The sequence below is a fragment of the Borostomias antarcticus genome (genome assembly GCF_949987555.1).
Source record: "Borostomias antarcticus genome assembly, contig: scaffold_62, whole genome shotgun sequence".
NCBI classification, from domain to species: Eukaryota; Metazoa; Chordata; class Actinopteri; order Stomiiformes; family Stomiidae; genus Borostomias; species Borostomias antarcticus.
The window spans coordinates 586,781-614,068 of NW_028176112.1; the positions used below are offsets into that span (position 1 = coordinate 586,781).

At 42.9% G+C, this 27,288-nt stretch overlaps 2 protein-coding genes across 2 annotated transcripts in view; both read right to left on the bottom strand.

Moving 5' to 3' along the window:
- LOC311328820 (mitochondrial adenyl nucleotide antiporter SLC25A24-like) overlaps positions 1–21,263 on the bottom strand; it is a gene marked incomplete at both ends in the record, with an annotated part of 358,532 nt that extends 337,269 nt beyond the window's left edge. The window contains 4 exons of the mRNA XM_084462727.1: positions 16,542–16,653; positions 20,099–20,186; positions 20,307–20,433; positions 21,246–21,263. Of these exons, the coding sequence (XP_084318853.1) occupies positions 16,542–16,653; positions 20,099–20,186; positions 20,307–20,433; positions 21,246–21,263 (345 nt within the window). The remainder of the gene's footprint in view (positions 1–16,541; positions 16,654–20,098; positions 20,187–20,306; positions 20,434–21,245) is intronic.
- LOC311328810 (heat shock protein beta-7-like) lies at positions 8,267–9,301 on the bottom strand (the record flags this gene model as incomplete). Its single annotated transcript, XM_084462719.1, has 4 exons — positions 8,267–8,446; positions 8,580–8,713; positions 8,891–8,952; positions 9,105–9,301. The coding sequence occupies 4 exons, from the start codon at positions 9,299–9,301 to the stop codon at positions 8,267–8,269; spliced, it is 573 nt and encodes a 190-aa protein (XP_084318845.1).
- Positions 21,264–27,288: the final 6,025 nt, after the last annotated feature.

The window sequence follows — 27,288 nt, forward strand, 5'->3', positions numbered from 1 at the left end:
CTGCATTAGCCTACATATCCTTGACAACTGGCTTTTGGTTAACACAAATAATGGATCAGAGCAATAAAAAAACAGAACTTAAAGTGAAGACTGAAATAATGACATAAATGATGATATGTATGATATGTGCATGGGCAGATTCTCATTAACCAGAGAAACACTGACATTGGCTGCTTAGAAATAGTCTTATTTTGTGGGGTGAACCGTTCGTGTAGCCTACAGCTTTATTTTCATAAACAACGACACTGAGAAACTTTCGTTTGACTATGCAGCAGATTGATTATCAGTCCTCCATCCTTGTACCTTCGCTATCCGGGATTAATTCAGCGTGCCTAGACATGCATGTTTTGGAGAAACAAGATGGCGTTTTGCTACAGAAGGCCTTTCTCTTTCCTCGTCCCGTTTGAGCCTAGTTCCCTGCATTAACTGTGTGCGCCATAAGCGGCTAGAAGAACGTTGGAATTACCTTTTCAGAATAGTTTCTTGTTCCGCTTCAGTCGCTTGTAATGGCGCTGTCAGGCCAAAATGTGTCCGGGGGAAAAAATTGCTTATCGTTGCTGTGGAAACGTGACGCGATCGCGTTCCTGACTTCTTTCACGCGCTTGTGTTTACATTCCTGACATTCCTCAGGCATTTACCTCAGGATTGCACGCGATTCTTGACATTGACAGTTTTCTGGACATTTTGCGCACATTTCACAACAGAATTCGAGACAAGATCACTACTTCTACAGCAGATAACTTCTATATCATTTTCCTTTTATATTGTTTTAGATTTTAGATCGTGTTCGTTTTATTTAGAAGTTTATAGTTAGCTAGATAGCTAGACTACTGTAACAAACTAGGCAAATTAGCTAGCTAGCAAACATTATTAGATAGCTAGTTGCCTTAGATAAGGTTAGCCCACAGTATATTGCTTGCTTGCTAGTTAAATAATTGTTAGTTGTTAGTCTGTTAGATTTATTTTGAAGTGCTTGTAGCTTCTGGTTTAGACAACTGTTGCTTAAATTGCTTAGCTAGCTAGTGGCTAAATAATTGATAATTTACTATTTAATTACTTTACTTTATTTAATTAATTTAATACGAGCTATCTATCTAATATGGCATCACTCAATGAGATTTTCTTTTATTTGTCCAGAGCAGAGAAGTATGAGGAGGGTGTCTCTGAGGGAAAGAAGCGTTGCATCCGGAGAGGGGCAGAGAGATTCATGCTTCAGGGTAAGATCAGTCAAGGCAGGTGGTGTATGAAGGACTAGCTGGGTAGAGCAGTCAAGAAGGCAGGGTAGTGCAGATGAGTTACGGGGACTAGATAGGTGTGCAGACAGAGCAGGTGAGGTGAAATATGGCAAATGAAGCCATGCACACCACACACATACAGGCAGCCAGGGAGAGAGAGGAATAGGGAGAAAGCTAGGTGGAAGTGGAGGGCATAACAGTACTACTTTTTAAACTTGTTTTAAGAAGTCTTGTTCTCCATTAATAATCCTTTTGATATTCTAGACGGTTGCATGTATTTGAAGCCCAAGGATGGACAGCCACCAAGGAGGGTCATCCTGACGGACGAGGAGAAGGAGGCTGTGCTGACCGAGGTCCACCTTGGCCACTTCGCAGTGAAGCGCATGATTCAGAAGATCAATCAGCGCTTCTTCTGGCATGGCATTGTGAAGGATGTGGAAAACTGGGCAAGCTAAACATTTTTTTATTCACGAACTACAGAGAAATCTTACTTCATACACAATTTATGACTACCCATTTAATTTTGTTTCAACTTACACTTTACTGTTCATTCCAAAGTATCGGACCTGCGTACCTTGCCAGAAGTTCAAGAAGGTGAAGACTCAGGCACCTGAGCTGAAGACCATCAAGCCTGTTTCACCCTGGTACATGATTGGTGAGTTGTACAGTTGGATGTCCCAATTTATTCTGGGGGTTTCAACTTTTCCTACCATGTTTTTTCTCCAAGTTCTTTTAGTGCAATGTTTTACTTCATCTTGTCCAATATTAGAGTATGCCAAGACATGTATTTGACTGTATGCTACTAGGTGTTGACCTCATCGGACCGTTCAAGGCCTCGTCCAAGAATGGCAACCGCTACTGCCTCACGGCGACTGATTACTTCACCAAGTGGGTGGAGGCGGTTCCCATCCAGGTTTGTGCTCTGTGTGTTTAGTATTGATTTCTGATATAAACAATGATCATGCTTTTAAAAATGTACTTGGATCTATTTGTTCAGTTCATCAACCACACACATCTCAAATAATAGTACCATGGCATATACTGTGTATACATTGCTAGGACAAGACTGCAGCGGCAACATCCCAGGCCCTGATGGACATTGTCCACACCCATGGTGCACCGGAGGTCATCCTGACGGACCAGGGGAAAGAGTTCTGTAACAAGGTCAAGTACTTACTAAAACATGTGAAGTGATGTCAGTTATAAACGTATACTTGCACGAACAAAACAACTTTCTGTCTGAAAGTTGGATCACACTGCACATACGTACATGTAAACATTGCACATGCATATACAGTAGGACCCCACTTATCCGAACCCTGGGATAGCTCCGCCTCTCATCGCTAACCAGCAACTAAGCCAATTGAGCTAAAGGTGGTTAACCCATTTAACCCAACCCATTTAAATTTAGTAGTGACTAAATCTCGAGTTAGTCAACACTTAGGCTATGACTAGGCCTAGTCACCACTTACTAACGACTTGTGCAACCGGCTCCAGGAGACCAAAACAAATTCCTAGTAGGTGTACAACCTACATGGCAACAATAACTCTGATTCTTTTCTCTTTTAGGTAAACGACATCTTGTTCGAGAAGTGCGGGATGAAGCACCGGGTGACGTCCGCCTACCATCCCCAGACCAACGGACTTGATGAACGGACCAATCAGACACTGAAGAGGGCGATTGGGAAGCATCTGGATGGGCACCAGGAACGGTGGGAGGACAACCTGAAGGTAATCCTGTTTGCACATAACACCAGTGTCCAGGCTTCCACTAGGTATTCCCCCTACCGCCTAATGTACGGCCGGGAGCCACGGTTGTTGTCTGAGGTATGTGAACTCTTGATATTAATTTTCTTACATATACAGTACATTTTTTCACTAATAGATTCAAAATATAAAAACCTATCTCTAGAAAATATTTGTCTATTGCGTTTTTCTGTTATTTGCTGTGTTACTTCAGATCACTGGTGATATTCCTTTTGTGGAGGCTGAGGGGGTTGACAAGGACACCGTTGCAGACTACCTCCAGGCTAGGGCTGAAAAAGATGAGGAGGTCTTTGCAGAGGTAAAATATCACATAACTGCTAACACCATAACAATGCATCAGCAATATACAGAACTATACAGCACAATAGAAAATATCAATATCTGCTGCATTGCTTTTTCTTTAACGATGAAGGTGCGACTCAACGTGGAGCAGGCCCAGAAGAAACAGCGGGAAACCTACCGGAAGAGGATCAAGAAGGGGACTAAGAGTTTCGTGATCCTGCCGGGCACGGAGGTCCTGAAGAAGGACGAGAGGAAACGTGGGAGACCTGGTCGCACGATGGATCCGGACTGGCCAACTCTGTACCGGTAAATGTTGGACTATTAAGAGTAATTATTGGTGAGAGTTATGATGTCCAATTTTGCCATTACAGACTATACATGTCTTTCTTAGGGTGTCTGAGGTTGGGACCAACAACATGGTGCAGTTGGAGACCTTGGATGGCCACCAGCTGAAGACTCGGACACCATGTGCTTCAGTGAAGCCTCTGCGGAAAAGTATGTCTTCTTGTTGTTGATAAGTTTTTCACTGAATAGGGCATTGTGTAAAATATGGTTTCATTGAATAATTTTGTCAATCTTTGACTCAAGGATCACGAGCGCCCGCTGAGGAAGCTGTGTCCCATCCGCCTGAGCTGGTGTGTTCAGATGACCCTGAACCACTGTGCTCTACGCCGGAGGGGGACACGCTTCAGGTACTCAACATTTTTGCTTGGGAAATATGCATTATTCCTGGTTTTATAAGCTATTGAACAATGAACCTGCCTTGTAACTAACTTTAAGTCTATCTGATAGGTGACATGTGTTTGACTCCAGGAGGCTGTGTCTCATCCGCCTGAGCCAGTTTGTTCAGAGGACCCTGAACCACTGTGCTCTATGCTGGAGGGGGACACACTTCAGGTACACTTCATGAACTGTCCTTTTGTGTATTTGTCTTTCATGTAAGGAGTTTACATGTGTTTGTACAGATGATTAAATCCATCATATTAATCAGTTGCATTTTCTCCCAGGTTGTCCAGGACAGTGAGGACAGCGATGTTGTCATCACAGGTGTCCAGCGGGGGCGGGCTTGTCCCGCTTCACTGAGCAGGGTGGAGGGTTTCAGGAATATGATCCTTAACCCACAGTGTTGGCTTGATGACCGTGCTATTGACCATTCTCAGGCTCTCTTGCAGGCACAGCATCCCCATGTTGGAGGCCTCTCCGCCACCACGTCCATCGCCCTCCTGTCCTCCGTGCAGGCACCAACCCAGGGGTTTGTACAGATTGTCAATGTTTGTGCCAACCACTGGGTTACGGTAAGTAACATTGGTTGCCAGGTAGGTACTGTTAATGTTTATGACTCCTCTGGTCACAACAAGACCGAGGAGTTCATTTCCCAAATAACAGGCCTTCTCTCTTCCGAAGGGAACCAGGTCCGGGTGCAGTGGCCGGATGTCCAGCGGCAGAGCGGTGGCTCAGATTGTGGGCTGTTTGCTATTGCAAACAGTCTTACTCTCTGCAGAGGTGAGGATCCATCTATGGTGCAGTACCATCAGGCGGCCATGCGACATCACCTCTTTTCCTGCTTTCAGGCTGGACGTCTGACACCATTCCCCAGCTCCCCCCGGTGTCCGTCGGTCAGGCCAGCGTATGCTATGGAGGTCAGCGTCCATTGCATCTGCAGGCGGACCATCCGGAAGAGAGAGCCTCGACTACCTTGTCGGAGGTTTGGTAAGGTATTTCATTTATCATGCCTGCCAGATAAAATAGATATGAGTGAGTTTGTTTGTAGTTGCTGTAAAGTTCTTTTCTAGTGTTTTGCAGATGACAGAGAGGACAGAAGGGTAAGTAGGCATTGAGTCACAGCACTATTATGAGATACACAGCACCAATTCATTCCTTCATTCAATCATTATTTCTGTCAACCAATCATTCTGTACTGTACATTTCTCAAGTTTAACCTTTTCAGTGAGTTCTTTAGCTGTGAAATTTAATTCTAGTAAGGTTAGGAGTAACACCACAGTGTGAATCTGATTCACATCTTACCCCCATCCCACCCCCACTCCATCTCCTCCTCAGCTATCCAGGTTTAATGCGGAGGTCTCTGGCTGATAACCTGAGGGAATCACCTGCCCCCTCCACGTCCACCTGGAGGCATAATTTCATGTTGTGGCTTTTTGGTTTTGCACATTACAACACCCTCACACACATTAGTCACACACCCACTCACCCTCCCTACACTACTGATTACGGATGGACAAACCTCATCCTTCCTTTCTGTTTTTTATTATGTTGGGCTTTAGTTTAATAAATTATAATTTGTTACTCCTTTACCCTGGCATTCGTCTCCCCTCATTGTCGTGCCCTTCAGTCAGGCATGGCACAGTATTTTGAAATGAGTTATACCTGTTGGATTTGGAACTGTTTTTTTCCCACAGCTGTGTCCCTGCTGAACTCTGCCCCCCGACGCCCCACCTGACTCTGCCCCCCTGATACACTTCACTACACCCGCCTCTATGCACCACTGTACTGTTAACCTCACTATTAACTGCACCTTCAGCTGCGTGTATCATTGCAGTACTGTATGTGTAAATCATTCCCGCTTGCACTACCATTGTACATAACTACATAGTTATCCATACTGTACTTCTATAGTCATAGCCTGTTCATAGCCTGTACCTGTAATAATGGTTATACCATAGCCTGTACATACCTGTAGCACAGACAATCATATACACATATCATTTAATCCCCTGTACTATCTTGTACATAACTGCAGTCATTCATACTTTCCATAGTCATAACCTGTTTATAGCTTGTACATTACCTGTAGTAATAGTCATACCTCGCCTACAGGAGCAGCTGCAGCTCAGTTGGTAGAGCGGGTCTTTCAATGATCGAAGGGTCAGTGGTTCGAATCCCAGCTCCGATTGTCCACATGTCAAAGTGTCCTTGAGCAAGACACCTAACCCCAAATTGCTCCCAATGAGCAGGTTAGCACCTTGCATGGCAGCTACCGCCATTGGTGTGTGAGTGTGTGTGTGTGAATGGGTGAATGAGAGGCCATTGTAAAGCGCTTTGAGCGCCGCTAAGGTGGAAAAGCGCTATATAAGTGCAGTCCATTTACCATTGTTCATAGCCTGTGCATACCTGTAGCAATAGACATTCATGTAGACACATATATACACATATATTTTATACCTTGCACTCTGTACATACTGTGCCATATGTTTAATCACTGCTTAAGCGCTTCTGGTTAGACTCGATCTGCATTTCATTGCTTTGCACTTGTGACATGTGCAATGACAATAAAGTTGAATATAATCTAAATGTGTGGGTACAAGGAGTTCATTTCAGATAATGGGCCATTCATGTACATTCTAAACCAAATTATATAGGTTTTCGGGATTAAGGTGAACTGTACTGTAACTGGTGTATGTCTAGTTTACTGGGGTCCAGTTTTTAGCCTTCTCAGTTCACAAATAATATTTTGTGACCCTTGTTTGTTGCTAGATTTAAGATTATAGCTACCTTTAGCTAGTATCCACTATCACTGCAGCACTAGCTCCAGACGGAGCTGGTTTATACAATTCAGTTGACTAAAGTGAGTAAAATGGCTGTATTCCTCTGCTAGCTATCTTGTTATTGATCTCAAATATTGGACGTTTCTAATGTATTTGTAATAAAATATGAAAATAAATCCTCGGACTAGCACTAGCTAACGTCTTATTTAGCTAGCTAGTTTGAATATAACTGAATTTAAATACTACACTTATAAAGATAAAATTAGCTTGTTTGTTCAATCATGTTTTAACTAAGATATCTCTGAGAAAAATATTTTTTACAAGGACAGATTTATTTATAGTCAACAGCGACCGCAGGAGCCGCATTAGCAACTCGGGAATGCGAGGAATGCGATCGCGTCATGCGTTTCCACAGCAACGATAAGCAATTACGTCACCCGGACACATTTTTTCCCCCGGACACATTTTGGCCTGACAGCGCCAAAAATGTATTTTCCCTAAGTCGCCTGAATACATTCAATCGAGTTTTTCGGTGATCGATCAAGTCTAGACTAGATTCTCCGCCATCTTCCACTCTCTGATCGATTGATAGTGGCCGGGTGGATCGTATACTACACAGGGCACATGCGCAGTTACTTACCTGCTCTGGGTTTGTTATAAATGACCACGCGATGGCGCCAAACACCATTTTTCCACATCGTATCTGATTGTACTGGATCAGTGATCATCTGTGATAAAAACCAGTGCATTCCAGTAGCTTAATAGACCAGCAGCTGAGCTATATGAATGAAGTTAGTTTGTTGACTTAACAATCTATGGTAGATATTCCTAATAAGGTTTGGTGAAGTTTCAGAATGGAGGGGATTGTTCTGCTGACCAACCACAATAAGTTAATTCAAATAAGGGCAAAATTGCTTACATTTTGAGGAAATAAAAAATTACCACATTGTCCCACCTACTCACCCATGGAATCTTATTCCAATTTTATTATATGCCATGAATAAAACATCAGAAATTGATGGACACTACAGTGTTTATTGTCAAAATGGGAAACATTTATTCACACATTATTAAAATGTAGCCTACATTAATGAACCATAACCCTAATTGGGTTAGCCTCAATTAGCCTACTCATCACAGGGAGATGGAGTCAACCACTGTAAGTAACCTATTGTGTTCATATCAAACTGCTAATTCCAATGAGAAGTATGTGCATGTGTGGAGCTATTGAGGAAAAAAATGTTATGACTGGAAATACCTATAGTGAATATTTCTGTGAGTCAACTAATCAGAGTCAGCTGGGTTATAAGGAAAGAGATGGTCGACTATATTGGTTAGTTTGTTGGGCTGGTGGAAAGACTTAGGCCGAGGCTACAATGATTACAACATTGGTTGACATTATTCATCAAGACGGGAAATGAAGGAAGTAGCATACAAAATGGAGGGCGAGGAAGAGTGCATTAGAGCAAGAGGGTCAGGCTAGATCTTGATCTCGGTGCGGAAGGTCTGAGCGAGCTCGTGTTTGGAGGAGTTTCTTCGAGCCCTGACTGTCAGTGTTCCCTCGGCGCCTAGTGATGATGTCACAGAGGTGGGGTCCACGTCCTCAGGCAGTTGACACTTGTGGGTGAAGGTGTTCATCACCGTACCGTCCACCGCCAACTGTAAAGGAGAGGATCAAAACAAGGAAATCAAGATATTGGTCTCAGAGGAAAGGTGAACGAATCATAGAAAACGCAGTTTAAAGTCAAGGGATTAATGAAAGGATAAGTCTTTGTGAATTCAACTAGTCCACCTTCTCTGCGCGGACTTCAATCTGGTTGTTGGAGGTGGTGACGATAACATCTTCTGGGGAGAAGTCTCGGACATCCACTGTGAACTGGTATGTGTCCCCAAGGGTCTTGATCTTTCCAGCTGTCCCTGTCCGACCTGCAAAGACAACCAGGATTAGGTCCCAACAAGTTCATTCATCATCGCATCGTCTCTTCTATCTACGGACACATTAGAATATTCAACACTTTCTGGTCAGAGTTCTGTTTTCTTCACACACACACACTTCACACTTCACACACACAACAGACAGGCCTATACATTCACATAGGCTACAGTCCAATGTGTCTATGACCACTATTGAGTCCACGGTACAGATAACCCTCTCCCCGGGATACCTGCTTAAGCGCCGAGGTGGCTAGCGTTAGACACAGTGCAGCCTGGGTAACGGCTGCTTATAATCAAGGGAACCAGGGTGAAACGGCGTCCAATTACTGGCGTGATCCCCTTTGTTGCTGCGCCTCTTGTCATGGCAGTGACGGAGACATACCTGCCAGAGGTGGCCTTTGCGCAGGTAGCATATGGAGCCTCAATCCTCTCTTTCCTGGGTGGAGCACGCTGGGGTTTTGCCATGCCTGAGAGTAGCCCAGCCAAGCCGGACTGGATCAACTTGTCTAATAGCGTGGTGCCATCCCTGTTAGCCTGGTTGGCCATGATGTTCAGTGACACCATCACCCCAGCAGCCATCATGGTCATCATGGGCCTAGGCATCTCTCTGCACTATGACCTTTCTCTGCTGCCCACCTATCCAAGCTGGTTCAAATCCCTGCGGGCAATACTTACAGTGGTGGCCTTTCTCTCCCTAATGGCGACCCTTATTCTCAATGGAAGCTACCCAGAAAAGAGGATGTTTTCAGATAAATAAATGGATTTAAGCTACAGTTATAGATTAATGTGTTTTGTTTGTCTAGAAAACACAGAGAATGAAATCGTAAAGACAGAGGTGCAAAATGTTAGCACTGAGCTAATACAGTATGTGATACTCTTACCACCCGAGCAACTATAGAAATATGACTGGTTGATGACGGCGCTTAGTCATTAACGGTGAAAATGGGCAGCATTAGATTTTGTTTCATTAATGTTCTCATGTAACTGATTTTTACTCTAGCATGTATTGTAGGCAATACATTATAACAGAAATTTAAAAAGGTTGAGGTTGACATAAGATTGAGGATCCCTACTGTACTCGTCATCTTTTTGTATAACTCAAGGGCTTCAAGAAATGCACAAGTGATACATCCTTTATACATACTGTGTGGTTGTGATGTAAAAATATCCCATCTGATGAACATGATCCAATAACTCAAGGAATTAAGACACTGAGGAACAGGTATTGCATAAGGTCCAATAAGTACAAGAGGCAGAGCCATGACATGTTACTCAAATAATGACATATACAGTACATTAAAATAATCATACAACCTATGAAGAGCGAAGAACAAGCTTGACACCATTTTCATTTTGTATCAAAATACATGTTTTGAATGTAAACAGGAATATCTAATTGAACAAAATCTGAAAAAAGGCAAGACAAATGGGATGGGTAGAGAAGTCCATAGATATCTGAACAAAACACAATACAAGGCACAGGATCCTCTCGCTCTAAAGTGTTCAAAACCATCTTTCACAATTACTCCAGTAATACAGGAGTCTTTTCATTAATTGCCTTGACATTCTCACATCAAACCCAGTCCTGAGTTCTTCAGATTACATTTTGTTTCTTAAGATGTGATTTGTCTTGTACATTTTCAGTATGTGAATAGAATAGTGCATTATCGCCAAATTGCAGATTTCTATGTGAATAATTTCACATCTATACGAGCTAATTTAGTCAACTAAAGCTAGGGTACATCTGGAGTTAACCATAGCGTTCTGATGACCATTCCCATACTGTACCATGCAGTCATATAAAGAACGGACTGTACATATGGCTGTATTGAGAACTACATTTTGTCAGTGCCGTAGCGTGTCATAGAAAACCACCATAGCACCTAGATGTAGTCCAGATTTTGGTTTCCTAGGTAAACATGCTTTTCCCCCACAACACTGAAATGAATCGGGTAATGAATAGGGTAATGTTTGTAAAGAATCTGCCTTGCATCTTCATGTGTACTCATACACACACAGATACACTTCTGCCCCTCACTTTGAGATGCCCAGGCCAGACTTCATATATTCATACACCACATAACTAATGCTAACTACTGGGATGAGTTTCATGAAGTTGGGCAGAATTCCCCGGTAGAGTCCAAAGAATCCGTCTTTCTCCAGAATCGTTTTCACCATCCGGTTCATTGACATCTGCTCCGCCCCCTCGATGGAGGCTGATAGAACAGAGAAAGACAGAATTAACCCACAATTGTCTGGTTGTCATACGGACTGCTATTACATAACAGACTACATGGGGGTGATATTTGGGATGTTTTACCTTGTGCCTGCATCCTGGTTCGGATCAGAGCCAGGGGGTAACTGGCTAGCTGGCCACAGGTGCTGGAGAGGGTGCCACAGCCCAACAGTACCAGAATTCCAGGGTTGGCTGTGTCTTTGGCATAACGGGAAAGCCAGGCATTTTTCAAACTCTGAAAAGGCAGGAGATCTGAGAGTTGAGTCTAAGGTTCCAGTCACATGTGCTTTACGTATATGTGCTTTACGTATATGTGCTTTACGTATATGTGAAATCCATGGTTTAAAGAATGAGGTACTCATCTAGTTAGAGATAGTTGGACACACCTCATATACAGCCAGGTCTATCCCAGCATATGGAATGATACCCAGGATGTTGGGAATGTAGCCCTTATAGAATGCCTTCACTCCTTCCTTCTTCAGGATTTTCTTGGCACAGTCAAACATTCCAGAATACTGTCCCGTCTTTCTTAGTGTAAGCCTGGTCTTCATCACCTATTAAGAAATATACAAGAAAGACCCTATCACACTATAAGGGACAGCACTTCCCCTAGCCACTCATGACTTTTTACATACCCAACCACATCCATCTCCCCTACATGCACAATGTATCCCCAATATCTCTCCCTTCTCTCCAGTTTCCCGCCTTCACCTCCATGGGGTAGATGGCTGTCTGGGCAGTCGCCCCCGCCAGTGATCCTGCCATGAACCTCACATGGGTCTGGACCTTCTCACCGTCCGAGGTGAGCAACTTCTTGTACTGTCAAATGTACAGAGAAAGCAGAATGAAAACTCCTCTCATGGATAATAAATAATATATTAAAATATACTACTTATTAGTCACAAGGGTAGATGTGTTTCTTCACCTGCTCATAGGCCGTGAACTTGATAGCGGTCTCGGGGCCAATTTTCAGCACATTGACGCCATTACCCCTCCACAAGGAGGAAACACCCCCTTCCTTGATCATCTGTTTGAAGCCTCCCACCAGGCTGATCTGGTTGGACTTGGAGGCGTGCACCTGTAAATACACATTCCGTAGCAGCTCAGATATCGTCACGTTGTGAGAAGGAGACCATGCAAAATTCACTATTCTCAATCCGCCATGCAGTGCATACCTGCATGAACACCTTCATCCTGTCCAGAGGTGCGGTCCCTGTCCGAGACACCGCCCCCGCCATGGCGCCAGCAGCCAGCTGTTTCCACCACACACCTGTGGTCTTCTCCTCCTCAGTGAACTCATCAGGGATGGTGAGGCTGTCCCCAATATCAAGCACCTGCAGAGGAGGTTACTGTAAGTGAACATACATACAAAACATACATACACCATCTCAACAGCATAATAAACCTCAGGTCTACTACATCATGTGTAAATGTGTATACTGGCTAGACTGCTCCTGCTCCAAGAACTCTACCATTGGAAATAGGTTCCAGACAAAACCAGTATCAATTTTGGAGACTTTCTAACGGCATGTGGCAATTTGATAATCATTCTATGTAGTACATCCACAGCTTACAGGCACTGAATGATGCCGAAATTCACAACTTGCTTAAGGAGCATAGCAAACTGTAATAAAATCGAATGCACGCGTGACACTGGCAAACACTTTATGACATGATTTAGAACCTATACGACACACAAAATTCGGTAGCCTAAATATGTATTTGTACTAGAGAGGGGTATTTTGGCTTCTAAATAAAACGTAGCCTATTGCCCCACCTCGACGTAATAAGTCATATAGGCTAATTCAGCCCTGAGCCAAATTGAGCGTGTTCATCCTCGGCGGGGAGAAGCGGGAGGCTGCGGAGCACCGCGCCGGGAGGGGAAAGAACCAGGTATCACGTGACATGACACAGTAGCCTATTCGCGACGCCATCTACTGGTGGTTTCTATAGCCTAGGCCCCTATACAGACGTTGGTTTCATGAATTTAAATATAAATGTTACATTAGCTACGATAGCTCATGTAAAGATATGCTACTGTTTAAAATCTCTAGTTTAGTTATTACATAGTTGGTTCTCATACATAGGCTACAGGAAACAACTGAATTGAAGAGCAATTGAATGTAGTGTTTTTGTGAATTCCAAAATAAATGTTATAATAACCATCGTTTTCAGCTGTTTCTTTCCACATATATTTCTATGGGGAAGAGGGATAGGTAGGGCTGAGCAGGTGCTGTAGTGAGTTACGGAAGTAGGAGTCCTAAAAACACTTTTGGTATATGCATGCACTAGTTGATTAACTTTCCTTGGAATTAATGGCTCGCCATGTTTGAATATCTCATTCATAGTTTAATACCATTCAGTTGTACAATTCAATTCCATTCACCCTCCACCAACGCCGGTTGGTCGAACGGCACCACTGTCAATGGTGTCACTGCGTCACGCTTGTCAGTACTGCTTCCACCCTCACTTGCCCATGCTGGGGTTGATCTCAGTACTACTTCCACCCTCACTTGCCCATGCTGGGGTTGATCTCAGTACTGCTTCCACCCTCACTTGCCCATGCTGGGGTTGATCTCAGGTCCTCTGACTTACCAACACGTGTGTCCACCTCTCATAAAAAAACGCTTTAGCTACGCCACCGAAAAGCTAGCGATTCAATGGAGCGGGTGGGAGATGAGTTTAACCAATTCAACTTGGTTACACCTACAGTACATAATATCATACCACAAAAAAACGACCAGGCCGTATTCAAACGAATATTGACAGGCAAACAACGGAGGAAATTATTAACAAGACTATCTTCAAAAGTAAGGCTGCTGTGGACCATGTAAGAGGGGACCCTTTACGGTCCATATGAGCTGTGTCAGAGACCCTCTCACTGACCCAAAGAGTTGAACTCATCTTGACATCACATAAACCCAAACTAAACCTAACCCATCACCCTACTTCACATAATCCCTCACCTTATGTAATGATGTGGATGTGAGTCATGTCACACACAATTAGCAGCTCAATTATTGTGTAACCGAGTGAATCGTGAGTCCTTGCACACCCTTGTGGAGTGAGTGTAGTCCTCCGAGGGCGTGGTAGCGAGTAGCTGGTGAAACTCACTCCCCTAGTATTAAGGATGTGCTAATGAACATGACGACAAGTATATCTCTCTTGGCAAAGTTGTTAGCACATCTGACTTGCAAGCACAAGGTTGCCGGTTTGCGTCACACCCTGGACAATCCATTAACATGGGTCAAACGAAACACAACACAGATGAGAAACACAACACAGATGAGAGTACTACCGTTACAATTGCACCAATAGTGTATATATATACATTAGTTTATACACTCAGTTGCCACTTTATTAGGTACACCTGCTCATTGATGCAAATAGCCTGCTCCTCCAAACACAGAATTGTGTGGCTGCAACTCAATAATTTACAGAGAATGGTGCGATAGACAAAAACAGTACTGTACATGGTACCTAATAAAATGGCAACTGAGTGTACAAGTATATGGTACCATTGCAAACATTCATTTCCTCACCAACTAGACAACATGACTTCTATTTGTATAGAATATGGTGGAAACATACAATTAGTCTTGGCTGAAACCAATCAACAACAATCAACAACATACATTACCCCTTTAGTGGACCTACCACTTCCACCACCACCTCATATACTGCCCCATCGTCCTCCAAATCAATGAAGAACCAATCCCCCTTTGGCCTCTGCAGGGATGCCATGGCAGCCCAGGTTCCTGGTCCAGGTTGCAGCCACGCCAGTACTGGGCTAGCTGCTCACCAACCTAGTACTCTCTTCCTGTCGTGCCCAGACTCCTCACTCCTCCCCACCCAGTCCCAAGTCTTTTACGTGCTAATCCCCTCGTAGGGGCTAGACTTAAATTAGCTGATCTTGGCCTTACTTAACCACAGCAGGTTTACTTGACCTCTCCCGGGCCGATGGTCAGAAGCTGCAATGTCAACAGTCACACAGGGACTGGCATTGACCATGCATCTTGCATTTAACAGTCTTTCATTAGGGGAATGTGCAGTACAGGGACTGCAGATGCAAATTAGCCTAAGGCTGACTCTGGTGCGATGCATCAAATGTTTTTACATTTATGTTTTAATTGCACATGGTCCCTTCCAAATAAAATTGAAAAAATGAAAAAATAACAACATACCGTCATTGGCAACTGATATACTGAATACTAATCTACGTACCGTACTGAGATATATATAGAGACATCAAACTTCAAACATTGATGCTTTGCATCATGGCGTTGCAATATTCTTACTAAAAGTTGTGACCAGCAGGCCCTGTCCCCATCATTGACTGAGGAGCCAGTCCTCTCCAATTGTCTGTCAGATCACTGGGCTGATAAGTATAAACAGAAGCCAAAGCCTCTTACCTACTTCTCTTCCTCTCCCTCCACCCATTACTACCCTCTTAAATGAATGATTCCATTGACGAAGAGGTACAACCTTATGTTACGGCCCTCTAGTGGCTCGGGGTGGGACCGCACATGACCTCAGTGAATTATGAAAAAGGACAAACCAATGGAGTCGGAGACAGCAGCTTCTTAGATTTACAGGGCTTTTATTTAGCCAACAAAAAGGGCCCGTGGGCCAAGCACATAGGCAACGTAGGCCTTTACATATAACGTAGGCCTTTACATATAACAAGACATGTTGGGTGAGAGAGTTAGCTAAATGGTGAATGCAAAACAACAAACATAACAGAAACCACCACCTAACAGGCTTCGGAGCCCCAATAAGTACAAGGGTGCATTCACCTCCCTAATTATGTCTTACAGTTCTACGTGTGTAAATGATATATGTAAAACCCAGGGTTATTGTAACTATTTCCTACTATAACTCTCCCACCCCACTGTCATACTAATCAAACAAACATATAATTAAACAATGCTACATTTGCCCCACGTTGGACAAAGTGCATGTTACAAACAGTGAGTGACAACAAAGTATAACCAGTGACAGAAATGTGTGTGGGAAAACGTATACAAAACCAGGTAGTAGGAGGCTTGCCAGACCTCCTGAACTAACAAACAACTGAACCTATATACACAGGGGAATACAGGTTTGATTGGTTGATTGGTGACAGCTGGTGCTGCTGATCATACTGCATGTTGTCAGCAGACATCCAGGAGTCACTCCAGAATCTCACTCAGAGGGATCACATGAAATATGAGGGAGACAAAAGGACAGTATGAGACAATGACCAGTAGGGGGAGACAGACAACCAACAACATACTCATATATATATATATAGATATATATATAATAAAGAATAAAGAATATCTGGGTTTTCACCCCTACTATCTGCTACCAGCCGTAACACCTTACATAAGTCCTGGGACAGCTCCAGAACCAGCACGCAACATTCATTTACAAAGTCACTCCCTAATCTAATCTGACAAACAGGCAATAGTTCAACATTTACTGTCACTGTGTAATCACAATAATTCAATCTACTGTATACAAAGGTTCATTATTCAAAATAAAACAGCACAATCTACAAAATACCAATGTGCTCTCCCTCCCTCTCTCTCTCTCACTCACCGTAGAGTGCTTCCAATAGCGGATGATGTCCTGTAGGTTGGTGGCTGGGTTGAAGAGGAAATGTTCTTTCCATTCATTCCAGTCCACAGTCATGGTCCCGTCCACATCAATGCTGCAGGACAGAGGAAGACCCCAGGTCACAAAGGGGAATGCTAATGAAAAGTAGATAAGGATCCCTAGATAAGTGAGGCTAAAGTGTTCTAGCAGGATTCAGGGTAACAGGCAAAGGGGTTAAGGCAGACATGGGCGAACTACGGCCCGCGGGCCATATACGGCCCGTTAGGCTTTTTAATCCGGCCCGCCGAACTTGTCCAAATTATAGTAAAAACCTCATTCATTTTCCCTTTTCCCTGCAATGCCCGCGTTTCCCCAATAGATGGCGCACTCAAGACACATTGACCTTTGTTGGAGTGTAGCGTATTACTCTTTATTTAATTTTCACTTTCCCGTTGCCATTTGAGCCTTTCTGTAAAAATGAGCGGACCAAAGAAAAGGAAAGTGGACAGTGAGTGCCGAGTGTTTAATAAGGAGTGGACGACAAAATATTTTTTCACTGAAGTCCAATCAACGGCTGTATGTCTGATATGCCAAGAAGCTGTTGCGGTTTTCAAAGAGTACAATATCAGCCGTCACTTTGCCACGAAGCATGCAAACTACGCTAGCAAGCAGTCAACACAAGAACGGGCGGCTACTGCTCAGAGGTTGACAGCTAATTTACAAACTCAGCAGAATTTTTTTCACCGACAAACTGCGATTCAAGAGTCAAGTACCAAGGCTAGTTTTTTGCTGGCATTCAAATTAGCAAAGGCTAGCAAGCCTTTCTCCGACGGCGAGTTTTTGAAAGAATGCATGGTAGAGACAGCAGGTCTCTTGTGTCCGGAGAGCAAAGGCAAGTTTGAAAAAATCAGTTTATCACGCAGGACAGTGACTCGCCGTGTGGAACTGATGGACGAAGATATATATATCTTAGTCAGCGAGTTAAACAAAAAGGCGGAGTGCTTTAAGTTATATTCACTAGCACTGGATGAAAGTAACGACATAAAAGACACTGCTCAGCTCCTGATTTTTATCCGAGGGATTAACGACAGTTTTGAGATAACGGAGGAGCTTTTGAGCATGGAATCGCTTAAGGGGAAAACGCGAGGAGAGGACTTATATGAACAGGTGTCTGCTGTCATCGAGAGAATGAAGCTACCTTGGAGTAAACTTGCCAATGTCACCACGGATGGATCGCCAAATTTAACAGGAAAAAACGTTGGGCTGCTGAAAAGAATCCAGGATAAAGTGAAAGAAGAAAACCCTGACCAGGATGTTATTTTTCTTCACTGCATCATTCATCAGGAATCTCTGTGTAAGTCTGTATTGCAGCTTAATCATGTCGTGGATCCAGTTGTAAAACTTGTTAACTTCATACGAGCAAGGGGACTTAATCATCGTCAGTTCATTACGTTCCTGGAGGAAACCGATGCGGATCACCAGGACTTACTTTACCACTCTCGTGTCCGCTGGTTGAGTTTGGGGAAAGTGTTTCAACGAGTGTGGGAGCTCAAAGAGGAGATTCGCGCGTATTTGGAGTTAATGGGGAAATCCGACGAATTCCCTGAGCTGAGCGACACGAACTGGCTTTGTGACTTTGCGTTTGCTGTGGACATATTTTCACACATGAATGAGCTGAACGTGAAGCTGCAGGGGAAAGATCAGTTTGTGCACGACATGAGTGAGAGCCTTCAAATCCAAGCTGATTTTATCCTCCAGACAAATGTCAAACAAATCTTTCGCTCATTTCCCCACACTAGCCATGCAGAAAGAGGCCGCCCGAAACGCCAAGAAATACTGCAAATCACTGGACGACCTGCACAGAGAATTCTGCCGTCGGTTCTCTGATTTTGAAAAAATTGACAAGTCACTTCAGCTGGTGTCCTGTCCCCTGTCACAAGACCCCGAAACAGCACCGCAGGAGCTGCAATTGGAACTGATCGATCTTCAGTCCGACTCCGTCTCAAAAGAGAAGTTCAAGTCTCTTAAACTGAATGACTTTTACGCTTCACTTAACGAAGCCACGTTTCCAAACCTCCGGCGGACGGCACAGAAGATGCTGGCGTTGTTTGGCTCGACCTACGTGTATGAGCAGACGTTCAGCGTCATGAACATCAACAAAGCCCGTCACAGATCAAAGTTAACTGACCAACATCTCAGATCTATCCTGAGAATTGCCACAACAAAACTAACTCCAGACTTTGATGCACTGGCAAAAAAAGGAGACCAACAACACTGTTCCCACTGAAATTTGAGTTTTTCTACTGTGTTATGAAAAAAATGCATATGGAAAATTTGGAAGTGCGTTAATTAAGAGCAATGTAAGTAAACTTACTGTGCTATGAGGTTTGCACACGCTACACACAACGCTTTAGTATATCCGGCCCAAACACTCCATCCAAATGCTCCTGGCCCGGCCCCTCTGTCAAATTTGAGAACCCATTGTGGCCCGCGAGTCAAAAAGTTTGCCCACCCCTGGGTTAAGGGCACTGAAATGTGGTATGTGCTTGCTGAGAATGAAACAGGAAGTTCTGACACACTGAGAGAAAACATCGACTTGATTGCAAAGGAACAAGGACAACCGTCAGTCCCCAGCTCCAGGTTCAAATCCCCACCTAGCGCATTTCCTGGATCCTTTCTACCTCTATTATCTGGGCTACACGTCTGCTCAGGTCAGTGAGCAGCAGTTGTGGATGAGATTACTGACCCATTCTCTCTCACGCTCTCTCCAACCCACATCTCTCTCACCTTGTTTCTCCTTGTCAGCGAGTATTGCTCTACAGCCTATAATTCTGTCTACAATCACCCTGTAACCACTCAACAGAATGTTTGCATGAAGAACTTCTTAAGCACCAGACGCACTGGAAGAGTCTGCCGCTAGCATTTTGAAGTACACCAATTGTTTTAAATGGCCGATCACGCACCAAAAGCGTTTTGAGGCGAGTCAAACTGCCTTGACGCTTCTACTCCGAACTTGTTTACATTTTGGAGCGTCAAATGGGGACAAATCAATCTAAATTAAATCAGCTCCCTATCAAAGCTGATGCCTGCAGTGCGCCATAGGAGCGTCAAATGGAGTCAATTGACTCTTCCAGTGCGTTTGGGGCTTTAGTCTATGGAAACTGACTGACTCATTCTGCATTTATGCACCCTGTTGAACATACGTTACATAAAAGAACATTTCCATAGTTTACAAAGTATCATACTTTATACATCAACAGTAAAGGAGCTAGATTTGAGATGTTACGGCTCCTCTTGTTTTGCATGCCAGGTTCTTATCATCAGTATTAATGATCCTCCCATCACAGGGGTTATCAGCCCTACTGCAGCACAGCCCAGCAGGGTAAAATAGTAACCACACAGCTGGGGTTTCCATAACCCATCACAGCTAATGTTCACTGAATAATATTTTAGAAGTTAATATTAGATTTGCATACAGTAAACACTGATAGTTTACACAAGGATCATAGCAGCACGAGACATTTCATCCAAGGTGTGTGATTACAGAACTGAACGCATACCTCTGAAGGATCTTCTCTGCTTCCTCTTTGCTTATGTCCACACCCAGATCTGAGAGTGACTGTTTAATCTCCATAAAGTCAATTCGTCCTGTTGGAAAAATACATGATGAGCGTGTGAAGACATTCATGAACATAATATTATAAAACATACTACTAAAACAAAATCCACGTCATTGTGAACTACAGTATCGCTGCATAACTACTGTACCATCATTGTTTTTATCCAGACTCTTGAATGTCAGCTGCAGTTTCCTCTCATGTTCTTTCAGGTACTTGGAGAACTCATTGAAGTCCAGCCCCTCATCGTGGTCTTGGTCTCCAGAAGAAACTATTTTCTAAGATTCAAATGTCACACAAAAATAAAGACATTTACCAATCACCCCTTCACGTGAGAATGTTATAGATAGTTTTGTTGTGAAACAGGCTGACAGGCCCCTCCTGTAGGCCAAAACCAAGTAGTTGGAGTGTTCTGCCCCCTACTGTTTTTCTTGTATTACTAGAAAAGTGTGATAAGAAATTAAAATGCATGCACTGAATCAAAATGTAGCCTAGATTAACTGGTTTGAAATACTACAATGAATACTTTGTGGCATAGAAATGCACAGTTGACATTATGACTAGCAAAGTCTGTACGACTACATGATCTCCAACTTTGTCAGGACACAGGTGAGATGAGAGAAACTAAGGGATGCTACAGGACAAGATAAATGACTAATTGCTTCACCAATATAAAGGTCTCAAAGTGCAGTAGTGTATTCCATATACTCTTCCTTAAAAACTATCAAAATGTCCCCTCATTAAACATAACAGAAATTAACAATGTAATCACAATTCATGAAACTATTTAAATCAACTGAACTTCCAAACAGACAACAACAACAGAATACGTGTAGGTCTCAGCCCAGGCAAGACCTTAAAAAGAGTTAAGGCTGAGCAAGGAACGAATGATTTGAACTGCTTGTGTGCCCTGTCCTTCAGGTGCAGCCAACAACAAAACCTGTTTGAACTTTAAAGGAAGAACCCCTTCACGTTCTCCGCGAACCCCTTCCTTTGTGAGTGTCTCACAATGAAAAGTTAACTATTACTATTCCTATAGTATTGGCTAAAACATAGAGCAATGTCTGCCCATCCGCAAGAATTAAATTACAGCTTCACGGGTTCCCATGTGCAACTAAAATGTATTAGTCATTTGGGATGTTGGGACCGTGTGTTTAAGTAGGTCTAAGACATTAGGCTGTTTGAAAATACAGTAGGCTACCACGTCTGGATTGGTAGACCAGCATCCGTTAACATTAGGCCTACCTCAGTCCCTGAATAGCCGCGAACCCAACCAAAACATAGTTTTGATGAAGACCGTTTGGAGACCAGTGCTATGGATGTAGGAGCACCTACTGTATACTATTGAAAATTACCCATTTCTCATTCATGTTGTAAATAACCCTTAGTGAGGACTATTTATTAAGTAGTTACTTCATGCAAGCCTTTATTTTTCTTAGTGCTGTTTTTTGGTTTGTTCATATTATGAGACCTTTTGGTAAACTAACCTTCTGTATTTGCTCCCTGTAACATTTTTGTTACCTGTAACCCATTAAGCACCTAGCTGGAACGGGAACAAGGTATTGTTTGTTGTGTGATTTGTTTCGATCTAACTGTTAAGAAGTATTTAATTCAATTGATGCATTTCTACCGCAATGGCATGCTGATGTTAGCTCCTGATGTTAGATGTAGTTGAAATGAATGGCTGTAACGCGACGGTAATGCTAGCTTTCTTATACACCAATTTATATGGTCTACCGTTTAAGTTTGTATGTTGTAAGAGCTCATTTTATTTCCATCATCTCTCCTGTAGCTCACGGTGTTTCTTGAGGAAACTGCAAGGAAGGCATTGTGTTCAATATAAGGACGGCTGAACAATAAAAGGCTTCTGGAAACATCAGTCTGCTTCACCGCATTATCTAGCTAGGGTTCTACACTAAGAATGATTTCTGAAGTGTATTTCACTCACAAAAGTATGGAACGTATGACTTGGAGAACACAATCCTGAGACATGCGGGCCTCATTACAGAAACCTGCTGTCTTAACTCAGTTTAGGACCACATTTAGGATGTTTGCTATTACAGAAACCTGTTTACAATAACAATGTGCCCATAGCAATGTTTATCGTTGCTAAGCAACCTCATACCAGCTGATAGTTAAGCACAGGTGCAACAGAAAGCTAGCAGCTAACTTTATTAACTAACACTACTACATAGGATAACGTTACATTGTTCTGTTCTTGTGTTTCTTTGACAGAAGAAACAACAACTGACGAGTTGTAATCAGACCAATCGAAAGTCCACTGTGAGCAGTGATGCTTTTACAGATGTCGTATAATAAATGATCATCTGAAAACAAAAAAACGGACTACCAGGCCGTCTGTACACCCCACTAATGTTTGGCGCATTGCATCCAATCCTTCCGCTACCCTAATACCACAGCAAAGTTGATGCAAATTTGAGTGAGCATTATGAAATTATGGGCTTTTTGTCACCTCACTCCTATCCAGACAGGCCTAATTTGGCTCTTTTTCAGATATTAGGGTAGGTCTAAAGAATAGCCCAAAAAACGTATTTCCCACAAAACTAAAGTTCCACAACCCATCTCATTAATGGGACACATAGGGGATATGAAAAAACATGGTTGTGTTTTGTTCTAACTCGGGTAGGGGTACCTCAAAATCTGAGGGCCCCTCCTGCTGGACTATAATACCAGCTTTCATGTCACAGAAGGAGAGGAGAGGCAATGCCTTAACTTCACCCAACAGTAGCTGTACTCGTGACCTGGTAATCACAAGTACGTTAGCTCAACTCAGCTGTATTTATACCACACATATAGCAACGCAATTAGGGTCACGGTTGGTAGTATAATTGTCATTTATACTGTATTAACTTGATTATCAACTAGACTATGATGTTCTATTCCTCATTTTCTTATAGGGACACTGGCGCAGGTAGACAATCACTTCAGTACAGGAAACAAACACACAGAAGCAACCAAGACGGTATACGACTAAAGACAAGAGGAAAAACAAGTAAGTGCAACTGATATAGCCTACTGTACAATAACATTTTATATGTTTTCACAGTCAATTTTGATTCTGTTAAATGTATACCTTCTCACAGGTTTGTTGGTATGTAAAAGGTCAACGTGGGTTGTGGATGGGGGACACTTCCAAGTGCCACTGTACAGTATCTAGTTCTGAAGGTGTAACATACAGTAGACCTACAGGTCAATATTTCTTGTTTTCTAATAATCCATCATTAAATCATGCAGTAATCAATCAATGATCATGCTACCAAGGTTGTCACAAACATATTTACGAAATAGTCCTCTAAAATGTCTTTGACACTTGTTTTGAGCCTTTATTCAAAAGATGGTCAACTTAATTTCCTGATTCCTGCAGCTCAAAGAGCTGTCTTTGAACAAACAGGAAATGGCTTATTCCCTACACTCTGACTCCCTCTTGTGTCTGAAAAAGAGAGGTGTACATTTGTTGACAAGAAGATGCTCAGCACTCTGCTTTAACAGAAACGAGATGGTGCTTGAGAGAGCACAGACCTCCGCCAATTAATGCATTTTGTGGCTCTGTGCATGTGCACGTGCGAGTAGTAATGTTTGGTATTGCTGCATTCATTAGGTCGATAGCTTTATATCCAAACTCCTTGTCTCTGTGACATTCCTACGTCGAGATATGTCCATTTCACCCCCCCAGCATTGACAATGGATGGGGAGAATTTTTCACTCCTGAGCCACATCTGGCAAACTGCTGTGTGTGACAACCTACCAATATTAGAAACATAACGTCATACCTTACTGCAGTCTTAAAGAAACTTAACTTCAATTCAACATCAATTCAATAAAGAAACATAACTTCATACCCAACTGCAGTCGTAATTCATAAAGAAACTTCACTTCATACCTAACTGCAGTCTTAATTCATAAAGAAACTTCACATCATACCTACTGTAAAAGCAGTCTTAATTCCTAAAGAATAAAAACCTTAATCCAGCAGCACAATTGTATGAGAAAGAGCAATTTTAGCTTTTCCCAGAGATATTGGTGATAAATGAATAGGATTGAATAATTTGTGACCAGCCATATAATTCTATATACAATATAGATGTAGTCTGATGGTCTGGTGTTCAAGAGCTCCCCCTAGAGGCAGATCCTACACACAGCATTTTTTATGTGGATTACTGTAATATACTATCATAAATACATATACTGTAGATATGGAAACAGTCATAAACTGCATGTGTCAATGTTGTTGACACAGTGATTACTGTTTTTTTGCTTCCCTCTGGAATATGTAGAGAGTGGGTCGTATGCCCACCTCCCTTGTTCTCTGTAAAGCGCATTGTGTTGCCTCTGGGTATGAAATGCGCTATACAAATAAAGCTTTGATTGATTGATTGATTGTTCTAAAGTGTCATGTGTAATGTTATTCCAGCCAGGCTTTAGCCCTCACTAGTGATGTTCGACAAGTCTACCCAGAGGTTTGTCCGTGTAATCCAGGGATCCAACTCAAAGGGAGGTCTTAACCCCAACACCCGACTCAACGACTCCAGCAAACTGCTGGATTCCACCAGGCTGGTTATACAAACCAAACCCAGATGGCCGATATTTCAGAAGAACAGTTACCGGGTGTCTGACTGAAATTGGAAGACCTCAATGGGCTCGATACAGGTATTGGTGGCTTCAAAAACAAAAAAAACCAATTGAATTAAAAGTTTATATTAATTAGATTGGTCTCTGAGGCTGAATGATACCCAGAAAAATTTAGTTTTCCTTTTCTAGCCCTATCTATCATAATCCACAAACCATGGGAAATAATGGCGCGTTCCAGGCAACCCGTAACTCGTGTTTTTCCGACCTCCTACTCGTGAAAATGCTCTGGAATGGCAGACAAACCCGTAACTTCCCACCCGTGAACTCGTACAGATCGATGTACTCCCAGTTGCGCTCTCTGACGTCACACAGCCCTCTAAGCAAGATGGCAGCCCCCATGGGTATGGCGACAAAGATAACTTTAGGGCAACGTAAAGTAAATTTGTACGTTGTAATCAAAATAATACAAACGATTATGCACTACAACCTGCTACTGTATGTGTATGTAATGATGCCCAAATATGTTGACAAGAGATAGCTAGTGCTATCTAGCTAACATTAGGGTAAACCTGAACGTGACCATGCAAACGGCGAAAAGTCGATGATGTCAATAAATAAAATGTAACGTACAATTTCTTACCATAGCGAAATTAGGCATACAATGTTTAGCTTGCCAGCTCTGACAATGTGCCAAATCTCAAGCTTTTACCATATCGGCTTGTTTACATTTATCCAGAATGCCACGCATTCAAACAGTTTGCCTGGAACGCTACGAAGTCGTGAGTCGTGACTTGAAGTCGTAACTTACGAGCTCAAAATCCTATCTGGAAAGCGTCATAAGGGTCTTGGGCCGCATGCCGTCACGTGACTTGCAATACCGAGCTTGGCCTGAAAGCCCATGGTGGCTTCAATGCGCCAAGCTGATGCAAGCCCCCAGGATCAGCTTGGCGCATTGAAGCCACCATGGGCTTTCAGGCCAAGCTCGGTATTGCAAGTCACGTCACGGCATGCGGCCCAAGACCCTTATTTCCCATGGTTTGTGGATGATGATAGATAGGGCTAGAAAAGGAAAACAACATTTTTCTGGGTATCATTCAGCATCAGAGACCAATCTTATCAATATAAACTTTTAATTCAATGGGGTTTTGGGGTTTTTGAAGCCACCAATACCTGTATCGAGCCATTTGAAACATGTGCTGTGCACGAGCCTCGGGGACGCTGGTCGCGCGTTCGTGAGTCCTGCGAACTCGGCGGAAAACACGTCACCGTAGGAAGACCCGCCCTACTCTGCCTCTGATTGGATAGAAAGTCATGCAATGACGTCGGCTAACATTTGCTATGCTTTAGCAATGAAGCTGCTATAATCATGCTAATCATAGATATGAACGTATGTCTATGATGCAAATGAAATGATCATGACATGTGGTTACTTTAGGACATCGTTGGAAAAGATCTAGAGGGTAAGTGGGTCAATGTTGAATAACTTAGCTAACATTATCTAATGTTACATTTCTTTATATTAACATCAACTATATTGATAGGCTAGGGAGCTATGCTAACGGTAGCTAATGCTAACGGCTTAGGGTTAACGTTAGTTAATGCTAACGTTACGTTCGGAGGTCTCAGATGTATTTCAATTTTAACATAATGTTGAGCATGATCAATGTGACATTGTTCATACATTGATTACAGTCTGTAATCTTGTCTGGCATTATTTAGCTATAATGGGCTGATGCTACTATAGCATTTGCCACATTATACATCAAATTAATCAAGCATAGTTAGTGTTATTACCTGAAGGCATTATTACCATTGCAAGTAAGCATGCCATGTATATGCCATGCCTGGAAATCAAATTAATAGTGTAATTCTTCCCCATCATAGCTCATTGTACACTGATATAATCATTCTCCTTGCCTTTGCTTATACTCATCTCTTTTATCAAACTTTGTGCTAGGAAAGAAATCTGGCTGTGATTCGTCGCTAGTGCTCATCCAGGCTGTTGTCATCTCCCGCCTGGACTCCTGCAACTCCCTACTTGCTGCCATCCTGCAGCGTTGGCCATCAGACTCCTGGAGAAAGCTGCTGCTAATCCGGTGTTCAACGGCCCCATGCTCTTCCACAAAACTTCCCTACTCCGTTCTCAGCACTGGCTCCCTGCGCTGTCCCATCCAGTTTAGGACTGTGGTGCAAGCCTACAGGGCAAATGAACAGCTCCCTCCGACCTCCAGGCTGTGGTCAAGCTCTGCTGCCTTGAGGTGATTGGTTCCCCAGTTGCTCCAAGCCCCCCTAAGGCAGATTGGCGTGGCAATGGCTTTTTTCTGTCCTGGCCTCACAGTGGTGGAATGAACTGTGCACTGATGTCAGAACAGAGCCAATAATACACACTGTTCATAGTGAGCCTAGTTATTATTGATTAACTTGGACTGTTTCCTCTCTCCTTGTCAGTCATTAAAATATGTTCAGTGTTTCACAATACTGATGTATAGCATTTCATTATTTTGTCTCAGACCATTTCTGAAACAATCATCAGTGTCAGTATA